General features: G+C 43.1%; 1 protein-coding gene across 2 annotated transcripts in view; it reads right to left on the reverse strand.

The window, feature by feature from the left end:
- EXOC4 (exocyst complex component 4) overlaps window positions 1-21,319 on the reverse strand; it is a 453,886-nt gene that overhangs the window by 83,270 nt on the left and 349,297 nt on the right. For both annotated transcript variants that reach the window (XM_088468694.1, XM_088468695.1), the window contains exons 13-14: window positions 18,070-18,225; window positions 3,643-3,821 (exon numbers count right to left, since the gene is read on the reverse strand). In XM_088468694.1, coding sequence (XP_088324820.1) covers window positions 3,643-3,821; window positions 18,070-18,225 — 335 coding nt within the window. The remainder of the gene's footprint in view (window positions 1-3,642; window positions 3,822-18,069; window positions 18,226-21,319) is intronic.

The following is a 21,319-nucleotide window of genomic DNA, read 5'->3' on the forward strand; positions in this document are numbered from 1 at the left end:
GGGTTATGGGTAGCGGTGGCAGCCTATCAGTGTGTGATTAGCGTCTGGGTGACTGGTGGGCGGCATCAGCAGGTGACGCTGCATCAGATCAGTGGGAGCGCGGCCTCAGATCAGCGCGGGACCCGGCATTCCCAGCAGAGGTGGCAGTAATGATAGTTGGAAATTATAAAAAAAAACTAGTAGAGGGAACTGTGCCATGGGTACATCCATGGTGGCTGGATGCTGAGTGTCACAGGCATTAACTGCACTGTGAAAGGGCACTCAGTGACAGCCATCCATTCCATGGCTGTCAGTAAGTGCCCTCTCTGGGGGCAGGTAATGTCTGTGACACTCAGCACTTTCTTCCCTTTCTCCTGTCAGCATTTATTTATTTATGTTGGTCTGTGAAAATGTAGTATTGTCTTTACAGTTTACTCTGCCCTACAGTAGCCTCACAAGTACACAATGTGGCATAAATCATGTGTATATATCTGTATTAGGTGGGAGCACAAGGTCCAATATGATTTTCAAATAAATTTGACCTCACCTTGCCCACAAACTTCCATATTGCTGATACTCCCAGCACTGGGTAATTGTGTCTGTTACAGAGATGGATGCAATGGCTATATTTACAATATATTAGAGCAATTTGACATTGCGCTTTTGTATTGCGAGTCTGCATGCACAGGGAACTGATTTACAACGTTAGAGTGACAGGTAGTAAACGTTTGGGGGAGGTAACGGAGTGGTCAATAAAATGCAGTGACAATAGACACACCCACAAGTGGAGCTAGACACACCCTTTGGGCAGGGATATGACACCCCCCCAGCGGCGTGCCGTGCGAAGCACGGCACATGCTGCTACCACCTACAATCTCCCTGAAACTAGTTTTCAAAAGTAGGCAAGTATGGTTTGTGTGTAGAAATTATTCTATTACACTTGTTAAAATGTAAACAGGATTGTGTTTTCTTATATATGGTGTACCTGCATAGCTCAATAGTGTTCATTTGAATGTATAGGTATATGTGTTAAATAAAAGCTCTGAGGTTTGCTGCTAAAATGGGACCACTATCTAGGTGTGCCATCATCGCTCCCTCAAATTAATTTATATATTCTCATATGACAAAGCAAAATCTAATCTTTGGTTGTGTATGTACAGACGTGTCCTTACTCAGCTTTGCTCTCAAAATGCACGCAAAACCGCACACAAAGATTTGTGTAAATGTAGCAGTTTATTAAGAAAGAAGCATATTAGGGGGAAAACAGCATCATATTAGTGAAAAAGTAGCAAAAACATGAAGACTAATCAACATTGCTGTCTATACAGAAGACGGACAATGCGGCTAAACATGGAAAAATCATATCATACAAATAATATAGTGATATATGATATACATGACAAACAACAATGTACACAGTATGACAACATTTATTTCACAGTTAGCCACTGTCAGTCTTCTGTATAGACAGCAATGTTGATCACACTCTCTGCTACTTTTTTCACTAATATTATGCTACTTTTTTTTCTAACATTTTGCTACTTTTACGCATAAATTTGAGCAAATTTTACAAAATTGAAAGTGGAATTTTTTTGCATATTTCATATCGATGAACAGGCATGTTTTGAGGGAACTCGCACATCATGAACAGTACATAACAGTGTACCACTGTAACCAATACTGCGGCGTGGGACAGAGTGGTCTTTTGAGCTATATCAGCAAAGCTTAGTAAGGACATATCTGTAGGACTATGGGCCTGATTCAGAGCCGCTCGCTGCTGGTGGGCGCTCGCTCAGATTGAGGGCGTTTTTGTTTTTTTCTCCGGCCGCTCGCAAAGCTGTGGGAGACCGCCCACAGCTTGTGTGAGCGGCCAGGAGCCTGTTGCGGTAATCGTGACCATCGGGCTTGCGATGAGAGCCTGGGGTAGGGTCTAGCTGCCGCTAGCCGGAGTGGACTTCCTGCTCACTAGTGATGTCAGTAACCCCTCCTACAAATGCCAGGCGTTCCTAAGGGAACGCCTGCGTTTGTTCGGCCACCCCTCCTACCCGCCCACAAAACGGGGCGAGCTGTCAATCAACATCGACAGCCGCCCCGTCTTGTTGTGAATCCTGTAGCGACTGAGCTTCAGTCGCTCAGCGGGGCACGCGCACGTGTGTGCAGTGGGCTTCCATCGAGCCGCTTGCGAGTGGCTCTGAATCGGGCCCTATGTGCACTAATATGCCAAGTATTCAAGGCAGATCTTCCAATCAGAAGATGGAGAATGCTGTACCCACACACAGGTCCAAATTCTACATAAATACAATGACACACAGAAAATAAAGGCCCAGGATGTCACAAAACAGCATTTGAATTTTGAGATGGCAAGATTGCACTTTTGTATAAGACCAAGTTTTCCAGTAATTTTATTGCGATACGATATTGTTGCTTGGCAAATTATAAAATAAAATATAATAGCACTTTATGCCACATGAATGGTGGCACAGAAGATTTGCTTTGTAGATTCTAAATTAACTTTCTTATTATATATTTTATATATAATGTAAACTGTAATTGTTGGGATGGAGACCTGTGCTACACTGGGTAGTGGGGCTGTTGATGGGTATATTTGTATAACCTGCGGGACCTATAAAGGGTAACGCGCTAAATTCTGTGTATGTAGGCAATAAATATATAAATATGACCAGGTATTATAAATGAGATTAATTTATTGAAATACTGAGTGTTGTCCAGAGTCACAGTGCTCCTACTCAATAAGCAAATAGTGTGCACTACCGCGGTTAATTTAAAATGACACTTCAGAAACAGCGGTCCTCTAGGTATCTAAGATTAGATAGGTCAATATCTCTGGTAGAATGTCTTATGGTTATTAGTGATACTTAGTCCGGTTGTTGTGAGGTGTGTGAGCTGGGTTCTGGTGGGGAGGAGTCCCGTATCCCCCAGGTGCACAAACTTACCCTCAGTGTCCTGGTGAGCTCACAGGTTGAAGATCGGCATTCTCAACATTCCAGAAATGTATCAAACTCTTTTGCAAGGTTGTAGTTTAAGATTATTGGCAAACTTTTTAACTGCTTTTCTTTAGTTCTGGTGATTTCCAACACACAACCACATTGTTCTTGAAAAGGGTTGGGTACACGATGCTGGCGATCTGAATCCCGTTGCCGGCATCCCAACCAGGTTAGAATGTCGACACTCCCAAGTAAGCCTAACCTAACCCTACCCCCTAACCCACCCTCCTCGATGCCTAAACCTAACCTCCCCCGCTAGCGCCTAAACCTACTAAACTTAACCCTCCCCACTGCCTAAACCCTAACCCTCCCCCTAGTGCTTAACCTTAACCCACCCCCTAACCCCAGTACTGAACATCGGGATTCCGGCGGTCAAGATGCTGGCGCAGGTATTCTGACAAGTGTCGGGATTCCGGCGTCTGCATTCTGACCACCAGAATCCCTGCGGTCAGCATTCTGACCGCATCCCTTTGAGAAAACTATTAACATTAAAAACAGGATGACTGAGCGAAAACTGTACAACATACATCATTAAAAGACACATTAAGCTGCTTTTACACCTATTACAATTTATTAGAAACAAACAAACAAACAGTACTAGATTCCCATGCATTCCGCTGGTGACAGTGGAATGGGCTCTAGAATCTATAAAACTTACTTTGTGCACTCGGTAGACTGGCAATAGCAACTTTCAGTCTTCCAGCAAGCCACTCCAGGCTCTCATGCAGGTTAGCAAGAGCTTTCAAGTCACTGACATCACTCATAATCTCATTCTGCGGAATTAATTTATCTCCAAGATTCCCGATAAGGACTTCTGACTCTTTACCAAATGCAGCCCTATAATGGGGAAAGATGACATTGATTTCTAAATTCATTGTAGATCAACAAGACTGGACACAAAATTTAAGACAATTTCAAATATGAACATTTCTGCAGATGCTGACTTGGTAAACATTGAATATAATAAAAATGTATCAAATGAGCTCAACAATCACAAGGGAACCATCCAATGAAAGTAGACCTGGTGATTAAACAAAAAAAACCTTTGCTGTAGGGGACATTTATGGGCTATTTATAAAGTGCTGGTATACATCAATTGTATACACTTCTCAAATCTGAAAAACACTCACCAGCAAAAAAGAATCTAAAAATGGTGAAAAACACCCCAGTGTAATGTTGCAGCTGAATAAAACAAATTAAAACCAGGCAGAAAGTAATGAGGAGCATTTTTTTTTTTTTGCAATAAGACAACTATTAGGAACAAAATGTTATTACACTGCAAATGCAGATTTGTACATAAGTCTGTCTTGTGATTTTTATTACTGTGCTGTTCTGTAGCCGCGTCTACTGGTAATTCCAACTTTGTACACATCCATCCCACCTCCACTCGCTGCTGAATGGGAGTAACTGGATGGCAGTAAGGGATTTGCACGTAATTTAGTAAGGGCAACAAGGATAAGGAGATGCAGCTGTACTTGTGAGTATAATTGCGGCTGACTTACGTACAAGTGTGGATTGGCCCCTTAATGTGCAGAATGCAGTAACCTAGCAACTGAACACAAAGTCCCCTTCTTAGTGTGCACAACATTCTCTCTTGGGTCCTTTTATTAAGACGACTCATACTGTAAACACCAAATGATAAGTGTTTGGAACCTGCCTAATGATTTTTAGTAGGAATTCGTCCCCTGAGATCTCAGTATACATATATTCAGCAAAAACTTAAAACTGAGGAGATGGGTAATTCAAAGTTTCTATCAGGAAGGTGTGTAGTGAATATGGCACCTGATTAAACAGGGGCCACAGCTAAACCCAATCAGGCATGGCATTCATACTCCATAGCAGAGTGAAAACTATGGACACAGTGCAATCCTCCAGAACGAACGGCTCTGCTGTGTGACTGTGGGAAGCAGCTCTGAATACCTGGTGACAGCGAGCACACTGTGGAGGACCACCTGAAAAGGAGAAAGTTGCAAGAAAAAAAAAAGGACAATCCCTTTGATTATTCAAATCAAAGACATGCCATTTCCATCAATTATTCATATAGAAAGATTATCTTGGGACCTCTTTTGATATGAACTAGACAGGTATGGGCCCAAGTAAACAGCTAATGATGAAAAGATAGAGGAAATAAATGGGCTTGCACTCATACAGCCAACATCCATCATCAGTCTTCAGGAGATCGCTGAAGTGGAAAAGAGCAAGGTGATAATCCTTCAGAATACATTAAAATGTCGGCATTCTAAACGTTAGCATCACAAATTGTATTTAGCGGCTGACATGTACGATAATAAGACTGCCTGTTAACTCACAGCTGGGTGTTTCAGATACAAGCAAAAAAACAAGTTAAATACAAAGTCAGCCCTGAGACAAAACACATGCAATAAGGCTAGATCACCTTAGATAAACCAGTAAATAAGTGCATAAAGTCGTAGCTGGAGGTGTCCACTAAAAATTGAGAATATTTGCCCTTGGCATCAATTAGCAATTCCTTCACTTTCCACTGCCAAAGCAATTACCATTGGAGTAATCCAGGCTGGTATGAGAGTAAAGTCTCAGGACTTAAATAAATAGGAAGGGACACATTTGTTGTTTTTCCTGCCTAATACAGATGTGTTCTCCATTTAGCCTCAATATGCCACGCAGCGCATCATGTCTAGAGTGAGTGAGCCGCCAGGTCCTGTGCACCAGTGCCAAAAATGCATCTTAGAGCCATATTCAATTTGAAGCGAAAACTCAGAGGTCGGACTATTCGCCATCATCGCTGTTTTAGCAGGGGATAAAATATCGGGCGCGTGCCCGCTTATTCAATTAGGAATCAGCGAAAACGGGACCTGGCGGAAAGGTAAGTATCAAAAAGTCCTGTCACTTTTGGGGAAATTAGCCTGTCACCCCCAAAAAGATGGTCTGACATGGGGGATCACTATGATTACCCGCCATTTGGCCTGCTGAAGGTAATTGGGTTTTTTAAACAGCCGTGGTAGGTGGATTAATGCGTCTTTGAAGAAGTGGTGAAGAATAGCATTTAGCTTTATTTTTGGGAAAAAATAACTAGTCCCATCAAATTTGGGGTACATGAAAATGGTGGTTGCAAGCATATAGTCCCTAAAATTATATTTAAAAATTCTTCAAAAATCCACCTGCCGCATCCACCCGCATTCTAGAAAACACCTGCCGCATACTGGGGGACCCCCCGAGTCAATTTTGCTGGTTTTTAAGTTTGTCCCCAAACTTTTTTTTTTTTTACCCCAAAATGAAACCACTTTTTTTTGGGGTGTCCTATGCATATTTTTTTTTATTTTTTTGACACAGATTTCTTTAAAGAGACATTCCAAAGGCTGCAGTGTACTTTTTTTTAATTCTACACCCCAAAACCCCAATTCTGCACTTTTTTCGCCATCAATGCAGTGGTGAAAACTTATCCGTGTTTTTTTACAAAGACTTTTCGCACCTGTGAAAAGTCTTTGAAATTGAATATTGGGATAATTGAAAATGGCGAAAATGACATCCGATAACGGACTTTTCGCATCTAATTGAATATGGCCCTTAGTGGAAATGCAATGTGATTAGGATGCACCAGGAGACTTTACTGATTAATTTGATATGCGACACTTGTATATGCGTGAGACGCATGTTCGGCAAAAAAGATGTGAAAAAGGCACCCGGCACTAGCAGCATACTAGAACGATATCTGCCAGATTTGTCATTTCCAGGCAATTTGGAACATCAAATAAAGCATACCATTAAGAGTGTATGCCCGATTTGCACGCTCCCACGGTCGCATGTGGTATCTTCTGGTTGGCCGTGCTGCACAGTCAATCAAATTATATTGTGTATGATGCCACACTGCCGAATGCAGCATGGCATCCTATATCAAGCCTTCGGCGCCTGCATCGTGCAATTGTGTATGCACTTGCAGATGCAGGGTCCCGTTTCCTGTCCTGCAGGGTCCCCTATTCTAACGTGTAGCTGGCATTAGACTTACTTGTTAAGTTAGCGTTTGTGATAAACTTACTGCAGAAGCACACTGCTGACAATCTGACCATGTCGACATTTCATTATGTTCACTGTCGACATAATGTCAATGTCGACAGTATAAATTTCGACATAATATACCGAATCTGGTCCTCATACACCTTTGCAAAATATGTAGAGCAGCTGCTGCCAACCATCTTTCAAAAGTGTAGCGTATTAATAACGAACGGTACAAAGCTACTGAGCAGAGTGGTGACTGTTGAGGGAATACTGCGTGGGGCAAATTTACCTCCGTTTGACAGTAGGAGCTGTAGGTAGTGGGGCATTTCTCGATAAGTGCAGGCTGAGGGCAGGAAATAGACCCATATTGTTCCCATATGAATAAGTAGACACTGTTGATGGACAAGATATTTATATTGCATAATTGTTGTTGTTTTCCTGATGCAGCTCCGAGTCTATTTCCCTCCCTTCAAAATAACAGGATACTTAAAGTTTGTAATTGGGAAGCTCCATATATTCAATGGGATAGCTTTTTATACCAACAACACACACTTTATACAGGAAAGCACATTCATATATGCAAATCTACCAGTGCATTACAACCATTAAGAAGTAGACCCATTAATTTGGAGCAGTATCACAGGAGAAAAATGGAAAAACAGCCATTAAGGGTGTGGTCCAAAGTGACAGTGGGTACTACTTGAAGTTTCTACTTATACCAGAATGAACATACCAATTTGCATCTGTATGGAGGCATTTTAAACAAAAGCAGTGTTCACTAGTATAAGTACAAGGCATGCATATCTAGATGTCCTGTGCCACAATTTGTATGTCTATTCATTAAGGTAGGGGTGGACCGTGCTAGGGGGCACATTGGCAACTGTTCCCTGAGCGTCTCAGCTGCAGCCACGCAGTGTGTTGGTGCACAGTTACTGGATATGACCCCGCGCTTCCTGTCTTGATCAACCCCTGAACTATCCAGCCACCGAGAGACAGATTTTTTGTGGCTAAATGCTCACTGTGCACTATCAATAGTACACTATGGGCCATATTCAATTCCAAACGAAAAGTCAGAGGCCGAACTTTTTGCTGTCATCGGAGGTCTTGGATGCGAAAAAGTTTCTTGCGCGTCCCCGCTTATTCCAAATCGGTGAAAACAGGACCCGGCGAGAATGAAATGAGCGAAAAGTGATATCATTTTTGGGGAAATCAGCCTGACACCCCCCAAAAGATGCTCTGGCATGGGAGTTCACTATGGGTACCCCTGATTAGCCCTGCTGAAGGTATTTGGGTGGTGAAGAATAGCATTTAGCAATTTTTATTTTTGGGAAAATAAGTAGTTCCATCAAATTTGCGGTACATGAAATTGGGTGCAAGCACATTTTGAAGTTGCTAATGTCCAGCATTAAAAAGTACCAAAGACCTGCAATCAAAAATACACCTCCCCCATACTTCCAGACCCCCCCCAAAGGCTATTTCGCTAAATGAAATTTTGATTTTGTACTCCCACTCTGATTGTTTTTTTGAGGTGTCATTTGTGGTTTTTTTTTTTTATGCAATTAGCGTCAAGGGGGGTGTAAAGAGGGTTAAGGTGGGTGTAAAAAGGGTTTAGGGGAGTTGACGCAATTTTGCACCCCAATTCTGCATTTTTCTCCACCGTGTATCCATTGGTGAAACGTTTCCACTGGTTACAAGGGGCAAACTTTTCACACTGGCGAAAAGTCGGACAAATTGAATACGGGGATAATGGAATCAGCGAAAAAGTATTGCAGAAACTGACTTTTCGCTTCTAATTTAATATGGCCCTATGGTAGAGAATGGGAGAATATACATAACAAATATGTAGAGTTCTGTATTTTGCTAAACAATGCTTTAATATATTTTAAAACATGGGTAACTATATTAGTGAGAAAACTTTGGTTAAACAACATTCTGTATTGGAATTGAAAGTACAATAACTCATCCCATGCACATATCCAAAATGTAGACATCTCTTTATTTGAAGCAGAGAAGCTAAAATATGCAGTACACTGACACACTCATATAGCATTAGGTACTAAGAGACTGGCTATGCAAGTATGTGAAAAGCTTAAACACTAGCTGTGCAGATGACCGCAATATTGTGACAGGTTGTGGCATGAGATAGTTGGCGTCCTTGGCATCGTCAGTTCTAGGTGCCGTAGTAGAAAGGTGGGCAACACTCCCTGTGCTACTTTTATACAACTGCTTCATAACTAGAACAGACATTTAGTTCCTTAGAGACAACTTAAGTTGACAATAGTATTATTAAGCACTATGAAATCTCACTTTAGTTTCCCCTGTTCTTGCCAACTAAAAGACTGGGGCTAAGAAGCGTAGGCATAAAAGTCAAGGTAGGGGGTCTGCGGCACTGATTTATTTCTACTAACCAAGGAAAAGAAGAAATTGAGGGAATTCTCCCTGGGTGGAGATGTCACTTATAACTGCAATAATCATGGGCCTCATTCAGAGCCGCTCGCAAGTGGCTCAATGTTTATGGTCTGCGCATGCGCCGTGTCCGGCATGTGCATGCGCAAGGCTGGCGAGCGACTTAAGTTCAGTCGCTCCGGGGCTCGCTACAAGATGGGGCGGCTGTCGATGGTGAGTGACAGCTCGCCCAGTTTTGTAGGCGGGTAGGGGGGGTGGTTGGCAAATGCAGGTGCTCCCTTAGGAACGCCTGGTGTATGAGGGCGGAACTACTGACATCACTAGTGATGTCAGTAGTGGACTTCCTGCTCTATTAGAGCAGGAAGTCCACTCGGGCTTGCGGGAGCCGAGACCCTACCACAGGGTCTCATCGCAAGCCCGATGGTCGCGATAATTTGCGACGGTCTTCAGCTCGCTCGCTTTGCGAGTGGCCTGGAGAAAAAAAAAAAGCCCTGGTTCAGAGCGAGCGGCTCTGAATCAGGCCCCATGTTTATTGACCTTAATGACACCTCATTAGTGTCAGTGTTGATATTGATTATGACTGCACTCATGCCACAAATTTTTACCATTTTAATAAACACAAGTACATAAATAAAGTATAGCTAACAACTTTTACAAGTGGTCCTACATGAACGGGGCACACAGGCTATTTGCATTGGTTGCAAAAAAAAAACATCTGCAGAGTATGATGCTTTTTATTTCTTTAATCCACCCCTTTTAAAGTACTTTGAATGCATTTTTCACATGTACACCACATCTTATAATGAAGTGAAAACATATTTATGTGCTTTGAGCTCCATCCCAGTAAATGCAATGTTACAGAAAATAAAAGGGAAAACTGACGGCACACATTTCGTCTGCATGCATTGTAGCAATCTAGGCAATATTAATATGCTGCTGTGTTTAATCCACATAACACACATTAACAGAGATAACAGCGGCTTTGCCATCATTTGCTGATAGCACGGTGACTGCCTGAATATGGCTTTTGACTATGGCTGTGCAGGGGACAGCTGTAATGATTTGTTATGCCTCCTACATCTCTTCCTCTTCATTTCTCTCACATCAAAGTCAAGTCTGCTAATAATAAATGTACTTCTAGGGCTGAAATTTCTGTTCTGTTAATGAAATGAGAGGTAACCTTTATATGACTTGAAGGACACCAAGTGCCAAACAGTCCTTGGGGCTTTAAAAACTAATTATACAAGGAGAATCCGTCCATTATTCGTTTCTTTGCCCTGCTGAGCGGAATGTGCTTAATATGCTGAAACCGTGGCAGCCTACCTTGACTGGGTGAAGGCTGTTGACTCGTGCATCCCACAACTTGAAACTCGAAGCACAAAACCTTTGAATGTTGGAGTAATCAGCAAAGTGCAGAGCACTGCAGATCAATGCACAGGATACAGCCTCAACATTTGTATCTTTCTCTGCTTGTGCTAAGGAATATACACTGGCACCTGCTTGTTTATTTACTGTAAACGTTTTGTAAAATTGACAAATATAAATTGCTATAAAAATGTGTAAGTTATCCTCTTCACTTTCTGTGATAGAGAGCAATGCTTGTGTCATTTTTAGTTCAAATGCATAAATGAGTTCACATATAAGCACATATTATACACTGTTACAATGCAAATTAACCCTTTCCATTCCAAAACTGTACCTTAGGAGGTGCCACCAAGAAAAGCAAACACTTTTTAATGAACTTTGGCAAGTAAACCATCTGTTAACCTTCCCTTAAACGCAATAACGTATACATTCACCCTATGTAAGAACATGAAGGACCTAACCAGAAGTGAACTGTGGCAGAGATAACATGAGTGTTACCAGATAAGGATCATCACTTTCATGTAGGAAACTCCTCTGGTCATATTGGTGGTGTCACATCATGTTTCCCCATCAGTCACTGAGGTTGGGTTCTGAAGCATGGCTATAGTAATCTCCATAGGAAAGATATTCCCATATGTCTGATTATAAGCATTCAATTGTTATTTGTGTGTGAGGTAGGTACTATCAGACTCACTGAAGAACAGTAAGTGAGCAAGTGCCACGCACCATAGGATGTGTATGTCAAAAGCCTCCTATGTGTGGAATAGGCATTTACATGAAACCTATGTTGTTGGAATGGAAAAGGATGATACTGGCATAACAAATCACCCATCATTATGGGATCCAGGATAGGATGGGGGGCATGGATACACCCCCTTGGGTGTTCTCCTGTCCCTCCTGCAATCACCTATTTACTGCTTCATGCATGCACCAGTGGCAGGTGTGTGCAGCACCCACTAGACACTGTGAATGTGACAGACTTCCTAATGGCTGAGCAGATCATGACAACGCAATCATGATTGTAAAAGTGACAGAGCTCTAAAAGCGGGACAGTGCTGCCAAAGTTGCTACAGTTGGTAGGTATAGTATAAATTCCTGTAACTTACACCTTTACAACACACAAGTGATACTAATATATGCATAAACTCCTGTAAATAATATATATACACTGAAGTGCCAAAAGTCATGGGATAGACGCCTAGTATCATGTAGGACCACTCTAGCCCAGCAAAGTGCAGCAACTCGATGTGGCATCAATTCCACAAGTGGATGGAAGACCTCTGGAGAGAGTTTGACTCATGCCATCTGGATATCTTTCCACAGCTCCCTGATATTTACAGGGTTCTTGGGTGCAAATGAACCTCTCACCCATAAAAGCTTCATTGGTTTCATGTAGGGTGAACATGGTGGCCACACCATTTGTCAAAACTCTACAAAATGCTTCTCGAACCAATTCTGGACAACTTGCGACCGATGACATTGTGCGTTTCCTGCTGAAATATTCCACCATTGTGGGAGTACATGAAGTCCATGCAGGGCTGTAAATGGTCATCAAGCCATGTAACGTAGTGGTCTTTTGCGCATGCATATTTAGAGCTTGTGCTATCATTCGTTGAATCAGACGGTTGCCTAGGGAACCGTAGTTCAGGGGGCACCTGAAACACTGAATGAGTAACATAATGCAGCTCCTTACCTATGATGATCATCTAATGCTGCTCCTACATGTCAGTAATGGGCTGGGAGTGTAGCATTATATCACAGCCCTGCGCCACACTCCATCTGACAGGAGCAGAGGATACTACTCCCTATTTCTGTCCCGCCTACTAAGGTAAGGGCCTCGAGTTGCCAGATCATCCCATTAATAAGGAACATATATGAATTACACAGGCTCTGTGGCTAATTAAATCCAGGAGAAATAGAAACTTGAAGTCAGCCAATCATAGAATCTGTGTAAAGGCCCCCATACATCAGAGATTGATTGCAGCAATTGTGCAATTTGCGATTGAAAAAGGGAAAGATTTTTATACACAATCGATTGCAAATTGCACGATAACTGCAATCAATCTCTGCTGTATGGGGGCCTTAATTCACATGTGTCCTGAATTAAAGGGATGAGGTGGCAACCCTGTGGGGTCTGCACATAAACACCCGTTAATGTACGTGTAAGGCATAAAACGGAGCTTTGTAAATGAGCTTCTATGATTATAATAAGGATGCCCACTACGAATAACACAACCAATTCAGGTTACCAGAGGTAGAACATTAAAATGTTAACATAATTAATTAGCCTCAGTTATGTTTAAAAGAGGCCAGTCCTTCTATAGCCAAGGAGCAGCCATAACCCTTGATTGCATACACCTGTACAAGCTTGATTGTGAAGTGTTATATTCCACAATGATTATCAAGATTAAAGCAAAGGATTTTTACACCACCTGTTTACATCACATTCTGCAACAACCTACAGGTTTGCAATCAAACAATGTTTTGACCTAGATTTGAGAATAAAGGCCCTCAGGATAATCCCTCAATATGTTTGCTGCTATTATCCATCAAATCATGAAAATGAGCAATCAGTATCTGATTATACAACACCTCCCAAGCAATATTAATCAGAAGGGATTAATACACTTTCAATTTGAATCTCTCTCTTGGCTCCATTAAATGAGATATATGCAAAGTATGACATTAGCATAAGGAATATATATATATATATATATATATATATTTAGATATACATACAGTCAGATGCAAAGTAAAATAACAATATTTTTTATATCAAATCTCTACCCATATATAATGTACACCTGTATGATAGTTGCCGGTAGCACCAATACATGCAAGTGGCATTCAATGCAGAGGAAACAAATCGGTCAAGTTTTCTAATAGAGTAAAAGAAGGGAAAAGATCATCACAAAAGTCCATGTGTGATTTTAGCAGACAACTACAAAGATCCTTCCTTAACATGGCTTTATATCGATTTAAGTCAGGGTGCTTCCAAGCCACCTGCCGCTTAAATGTAATTTTATTTATTTAAAGGTGAAGACAGACCGGCAACTGCTATGCTGGGCTGAGACCTACAGGTATAATGGAACAGCCACAGCACAGGCTATTCTGAGAGTGCATTGGGGTCTATCCTGCTGGTCTGTGTCTAGTGACTCATGTGAGGCTGAGTACCAGAGGAGCATGTAATGAGAGCCAAACTGGAGGAGCTCATTTCATGGGTCTCTGACCCTTTCTGCTCAGCCTTACGCAGGCTTGCCTACCCTCCCATTTTGACCGGGAGCCTCCCGATTTTCGGCAAGCATCCTGGCAGCCAGCTACCATCCCGACCTCCCCCCCAGAATAAACTAAAAAACCTGGCAGCGGGGGGGCCGGTTACGCGATTCGCGTTGAATCGAGTCATCGTGGCCCCGCCCCCTGCTTCACAATGCCGAAAACAACACATTGGGAAGAGGGGGCGGGGCCACGATGATGCGATAGCGCGGCCCCGGTTCCGCCCCCAAATGTGACGTCATGGCCAGGCACGCCCCCCGCTGTTAGCTGACAATCAGCTCCCTCCCGGAAGGAGGGAACTGATTGTCGGCAAGTATGGCCTTACGTGATTGAAGTTATGGCTGGCAGAACAGGCAGCTATATAATTGCCTCTGAACCTCTGCTCACTCTGGTTTCTCCCAGTATTCAATTGGAGGTATTCAACTGGAATATGCCCTTGAGGAACTGCAAGCAAAACGGTTTATGACAAAACATCCATTTCTGTTTATTAATAACATTTAATTAGGATGTAGGTGGCATCCCGGTGGCCCGGATCTCCGTGCCAGAATCCCGGCAGCTGTTGGAATCCCAGCTCCAGAATCCCGACCGCTGACATCCAGACGGTAAGTATTAGGGTTAGGCGCTAGGGAAGGGTTAGGGCTAGGCTGGGGGAGTTAGGGTTAAACTGCATGGGGGGGACGGTTAGGCTGCGGTGCGAACAGGGAGGGTAAGGGTTAGGTTGCCGAAAAGGTGGGTTAGGGTTAGGCCGGGGAAGGGTTAGGGGTTAGGTTAAGGATACTCACCTAATTCTGTTGGGATTCTGTCATAATGCCTCTGTCATTATTCTGACAGCTGGGATCACATACCCATCCCATTTAATCGGTATATAGCAAAATACATAAAACAAAGACACACATAACAGTGTCTAGTTAACAAAGTCTAGTTAACAAAGGTGTTTAACAGTTTAACAGTGTCTAGTTAACAAAGGTGATCAAATGCTGGAGTATTTGAATGGACTCAACATAATAACGGTTTCATTACAAGGGTGGGAAAACTGCTGGTAATATGAGGCATATATTTTCACTGTTGAACGGTATCAAGACCAAAGTGAGGAACTAATATCTCAGCATCTTACAGATACACTTCAGCACTAAATAAGACATTCTGCAAACAGTATTAAAGTCTGGATCACTGTTTTTTTTAGGCTTATTAAATGTTAATATAAATTATCTTGGTAAGGTTGTGATTTTTTATGTTGCATCAGCTGAGAAGGTATCTTGTTGCACAACTTCTTATGTTAGCACTGAGTTGCTACTACACAATATTCTAATACATTAATATCTTTCCCTGCTGAAGGTTTTCTTACTAAAGTGAGAGTTTTTAAAATTAGAGATGTTGCCCATAGCAACCAATCAGATTCTAGCTATTATCTTCTAGAAGATGCTAGTTAAATGTTAAGTAGAATCTGATTGTTTGCTATGGGCAACATCTCCAATTCTAAAAACTCTCACTTTAGTAAATATACCCCTAAGTCCTCCTTTTGGTCTTCATACCGGTCAGCAGTGGAGATATAGGCTTCATGTTATCAGCATTATTTCACATATTTCTAGAGCCAATTGTAAGAAGTTACTAAGGTGTATATGTTTCAGGCGGAGCAAATAATCTTCAAATGCTCCCGATTAACCTCACTTCACACAATTTTTTATCTGTCGACAGCATGACCATCTAATCTAGCCCACAAAAGTGCTGTCTTGGAGTTTTCCTGGCCTCCTCCCTCTCCTTCAAACCTCCTATTGAGTACCTTTCACAGTGCTGCCGTTTTCAACTCAAAAATATCTCCAGGATAATACCCTTTCTCATCCTGGAGACAACGAAGACTCTCATCCACTCACTGGTTATCTCCCGACTGGACTTCTGTAACCTCCTCTTATCTGGATTCCATGCCTTCCTGCCTCCCACCAGTCTGTACTCAATGCTGCTGCAACGGCACATCTTCCTCTCCAAAAGCACTACATCTGCTGCCCTTCTTCTAAAAACCGTTCACCGTCTCCACTTCCCCTTCAGAACCCAATTCAAACTTTTCACACTCACTTACAAAGCTGTCTTCCAATCTCCTATTTACAAATATGACCTCATCTTCCTTCACACTCCTGCCCGCAACTTCGTTCCACAAATGCATGCTGCTTCTCCTCCCAACTGATTACTTCCTCTAGCTCCTGCCGTCAAGATTTTGCCTCTGCTGCTCCCTACCTCTGGAACTCTCTCCCTCTCCGGCTCTCCACCTCTCTACAAAACTTCAAACGGGCTCTCAAGACCTGCTTCTTTATCAAAGACTTCCAGCTCTCATCCTAACCCACTGTTCCTTGCTCACTCTCCCTCCTTTCTATGTCACCCATGTCTGTCTGCCTCTCCCCTTTAGACTGTAAGCTTTCATGAGCTCTTCTATCACTCATACCATCATCTCCTCCCCACTGCCTACAACAGCACCTTTAGGTTGGGTATTATGACTGCTTAGGGTCAGGTTGCAGCCAATTAGTAGTACCCTGACTGTATGCGAAACGCTACGTTACAGTGTTAGCAGCTGTGACACTGTAACATAGCATTTGCATGCAGATACACCCGCAGTTGCACACAGAACATAGGCATGCCACATATCATTTTAATCAGCAGAAGCTGCCTGTGCATCCGATACACATCGCTGTGTGAATAAGACTCATTTGAAGTAAAAAAGTATCACAAAAAGACCCTCAACGCTACAGAGTCACGCCATGGCATGGCGTGACTAGAAGGGCTGTTTAACGCATAAGGAGGATAGATGTATGTGGTCACATCTGTATGTAATGATCATTATGTATCAGGTGTGTAATACCAGGTGACCTGTGTACAGTAATTAGTGGGTGTGATATCTGTGTAACCTGCTTATAGTGCTCTGTGTGTAGCAGCTGTGTGATAACATTGTGAACTGTGTATAGTGCTCAGTGTATCATGGGTGTGATAACAGTATGACCTGTGTGGAGTGATCAGTGTGTGCCAGGTGTATGATGATCACTGTGTACTGTGTGTGATATCAGCGTAACCTGTGTATAATGATCAGTGCGTACCAAGTGTGTGATATTGGCATGACCTGTGTATAGTTATCAGTGCGTGACCTGTGTAGTGATTTCTGTGTGTTGTTATCAGTGTGACCTTTGTATAGCGATCAGTGCATAATGCAATGCTGACACTACTACTGTTGTATGTATTCCCATTACATCTACTGCAGGTTTGTCGGAGACTGCGTAACCTGGGGACTGTTAAACTCACTGTGAACACTAGAAACTCTTTGTAAAATGTGGAAGCTCTACATATATATATATATATATATATATATATATATATATAGCCAGGAACTTGCTGGGTACACACTGGCAAATCATGCAGATAGTCGGGGAAATTTACCTTCGCCCTGGACCATGCTAGATTGCCAGTACACACTAGAAGATTTAATGAACGATGGAACGATATGTCGTTCCATCCCTCATTAATATGCACTGCACCCCATGCAGATCTGAAGATGCGATGACCGACGCACAGGAGAGTACAATTGTGAATACACACTAGACCAGGGGTTCCCAACCACGGTCCTCAAGGACTGTTAGTGTGCCTTAAGGACCGAGGTTGGGAATCACTGCACTAGACTGTGTGGACAATTTGTCGTTCCAATTAGTCTAAAATCGTCCAATTTATCATCTAGTGTGTAACCAGCTTAACAGACATTCATAGAGAACAATTTTCAAATATTGTATAGATGATGAATTTCAGCACCATTAACTGTGTGTAGGGTATTTGCCGTGTTTGCCATTTAAACCCAAGAGGAAGCTGTTGCAAAGAGTTTGCACAGACTGGTAACTACAATACTGATCATCCATCTTTAAGCTTTTGCACACTGTTGATGTTAACAAAGCAATTAATAATAACTAGCCCCAAAATTCTACCATTCATTCTACATTACATTCTCATCCAAAATAAGAAACGTTTTAGCTAAGCAAGACATTTTTACCATGTACATTTGGATGCACCAGCAAAGTATGTGAACAAGAAAATGATTTACCGTATAAAATCTTCTTCATCTTCTCTTTTGGGTCTTAATTGTTTAGGTTGTGTCATGTTCAACCAATTAGGGAGCGATTTTAAAAGCCTGGTGATGTCATCATCCTTAGCCCAGGAAGCACTTATCACCATTTTTTCTTCAGACTGAACAATACCCCTAGGAAGGAAAACAACCACTGTTATAGTTTGGAGTTACTTTAACAACTATTAGTATATGTTCTTAAAAAAAAAGTTTCCATTATACTAGCTGTTATGTAGCAAAGTCCATTTTCCCTAAAGCTGAGTATTTCTCCATTCAGCAGTAAAAAAACCTCAGTACTATTATACTCACACATATACCAAGGCCTCATTGAAAGATGCTTGCATTTGGAGTATTAGGGGGAATTCAATTCAACGCACTATTGAATAGCGACGTGAGGGACTCCCGCAGCTATTCAATACACCGCGCTGTTTGGGAGCACTAAGGATTTTTTCTCACACCCACCTGGGGATGCGAAGAGAAATCCGACCAAAGTGCCAAGTGCGCGGCTGTTTTTCTACATAGCGCAGCGCCCGGCACTTTGGTCAGAGAATGCCGGTTACCGCGCCTTAACACCCTTGTTAAGGCGCGATGACCGCGATAACCGGCATTCTCCTACCACACAGCACACTGAATTTGCTTTGAATCTCCCCCATAGTGATCAACTTCCAGTCACATTTATAAACAGGCACGATTGATTGTGATTGGACAAAACACTAAGGGACTGATTCAGCAAGGAACGCAACTGCAAAGCTGCACGCAGGAAGCACTGAGAAGGAGGTCGCAGGCTGAGATCACCATCGGCAGTCGATGGTCGCGATGGTGGACGGCCGGACAGCTGAGTAAGCTTGCGAGCCCAGAAGACTGCATACGTCCACAGTCTCTGGGCTGGCCACTCCCGGAAAACAGGACAGATACACAGTCTCCGGGAACGCTGGCCGCCCCATCCCTGCACCTCCCTTTAAATGCCTCTGCCAGTCGATCAGGCAGAGGCATTCAAGAGATTGCGTGATTGAGCAGGACCCATTCAGCACACTTGCAGAATGGGTCCTGCGCACACGTAGATTCCCTATAATCGGAAATCTGCTTTCAGCAATGCACTTGTGTGCACTGCTGCATCAAGCCCTAAGTTTGGGGAAATTAATATCTGTGTCACAAGCTTCAGTGTTCAAAACCCTCCATTTCAAAGTTATGTGGGTGTAGAGACTGCCACATAGGCTGATAAGAGGTGCTACAACATCACATGAAGAGGGAAGGGGTGGAGGATGTTCACAAAGCCTTAAAGTGTGTAGCAATTCTAGTACCATATCAGTTAGCACCCTAAATACTATATCTTATTTTGTGATTATAAGACTTGTCAGAAAATCAACACATTGGGTCTGATGCCAAGATCTACTCATACAGATTTGTATGCCTCTTCTACTACCACCTGCCTGTCTCTGGATAGATAGGATACGATTTTGTTGTGACCGTTCTAACATAATCCAAGACCAGTAGGAGCATGGTCATGCATTTGCAAACACATGCAGACCAAAAAAAGAGACATTGATGTCTGAGAAAGTGAGAGATATGGTAAGAACTTACCCTTATTATTTCTCTTTCTTTGAAGTCCATAGGGTCCACAGGGTTGACCTTGGGTTATAGGTTGAGAACCAAATCCGGGCACCACGCAGTTAAAGCTTTCAGCTCCCAGGATGCACTGGTTCCATTCTCCCTATAAACCCGCCCCCAAGCCAGAGGCACCTCAGTTCGTGAGTAGCCAAAGGCCGGAGGAGAAAAGAAAGTGAGAGAAGACTGGAACACTCAAGAACCATACTCACAGAGAAGGGGACGGGAAACCGGTAACCAGCCACAGAGCCCATATGAAGCCAGGTGCGTCAGGGCCGTTGCCCTGTGGACTTCGAAGAAAGAGAGATAATAAGGGTAAGTTCTTACATATCTCATTTTCTTCTTCAGGGTCCATAGGGGGTCCACAGGGTTGACTTTGGGGATGTCCCAAAGCAGTCCTTATAAGAGTGGGGATGATCCTGTGATTAGAGAGGAGCCTCTGACGCCCAAAGGAAGCATCCTGAGAGGCAAAGGAATCCAATGCAAAGAACCTTAGAAAGGTGTGGACAGAAGACCACGTGGCCACCTTGCAAGGCAGAACAGCCGAGGCGCCACAGCGGGCCGCCCACGGGGGGCCTACAGCCTGAGTAGAATAAGCATCAACAAAAAAACCTTCCTATGTGTAGGCCCCTGAGATAGACATACAAAGCCATATAGCCAATGTCTGTTTATTGGCCAGCCATCCTTTCCTGTGAAATCCATAGACTACAAATAAGGAATCTGATTTCCTGAAGGAAATTAAACGCACCATGTAAATCTGGAGAGGCCGGACCACAGTCAATGAGGCCACCCCAGCAGAGAGGACTGGAGACTGGAATGTCGGTACAATAAGTTCCTGAATAATATGGAACTTAAAAACCACTTTAGGAAGAAACACAGGGCAAGTGCGACTCACAACCCTGTTTTGGTGAAATATCCATAAGAGGGAGCCACATGAGAATGCTCCCAATTCCAACACTCTCCTGGCAGATGCAAACGCCATAAGAGAGAGAGTCTAAGCCATAAATCACATAAGGGCTATCAAAACTAGTGGTTCAAATGGAGGCCACAGGAGGACACAAAGAACCACTGCCAAATCCCAAGGAGCCCCTAGGGGGGATAAAGGGAGGTAGAATTCAGAAAACACCCTGAAGGAGGGTCTGGATACCCAAGAGTGGAGCAATGCCACAAGCGAACCATACTGATAGTGCAGAGACCCGCACTTTCAGGAAGGCCAGGCGGAGGGTGAGACCCAAGCCAGCTGGAAGGAATGCCAGAACTTCTGGAAATCCTAAACACCTTAGGATCGTAGCTACAGGTACGATATCATAAGAATTATGTATGCCACAGTCTGTGGTAGATCCCAGCAAAAGCTGGCCTACGCACTCTAAACATCCCTATGATGACAGAGCCAGAGAAGCCTTAGGACCATAGTATCGACGCAGCCAAAGACAAACGATCCAGGTCCAGGGAAAGGCAAGGACCCTGAGACAACAGGTCCGGACATTGAGGCAGCAGGAACAGAGTGTCGATGGAGAGACTCCGAAAATCTAAGTACCAGTGATGTCTGGGGCAAACTGGAGCCATCAGCATGGTAGGAGAGTACCTCTGTCTCAATTGAACTTCCGAAGACCTCGAGGAAGAA

Source organism: Taudactylus pleione, unplaced genomic scaffold (assembly GCF_031769625.1).
Source record: "Taudactylus pleione unplaced genomic scaffold, aTauple2 ptg000086l, whole genome shotgun sequence".
In the NCBI taxonomy this organism is placed as follows: domain Eukaryota; kingdom Metazoa; phylum Chordata; class Amphibia; order Anura; family Myobatrachidae; genus Taudactylus; species Taudactylus pleione.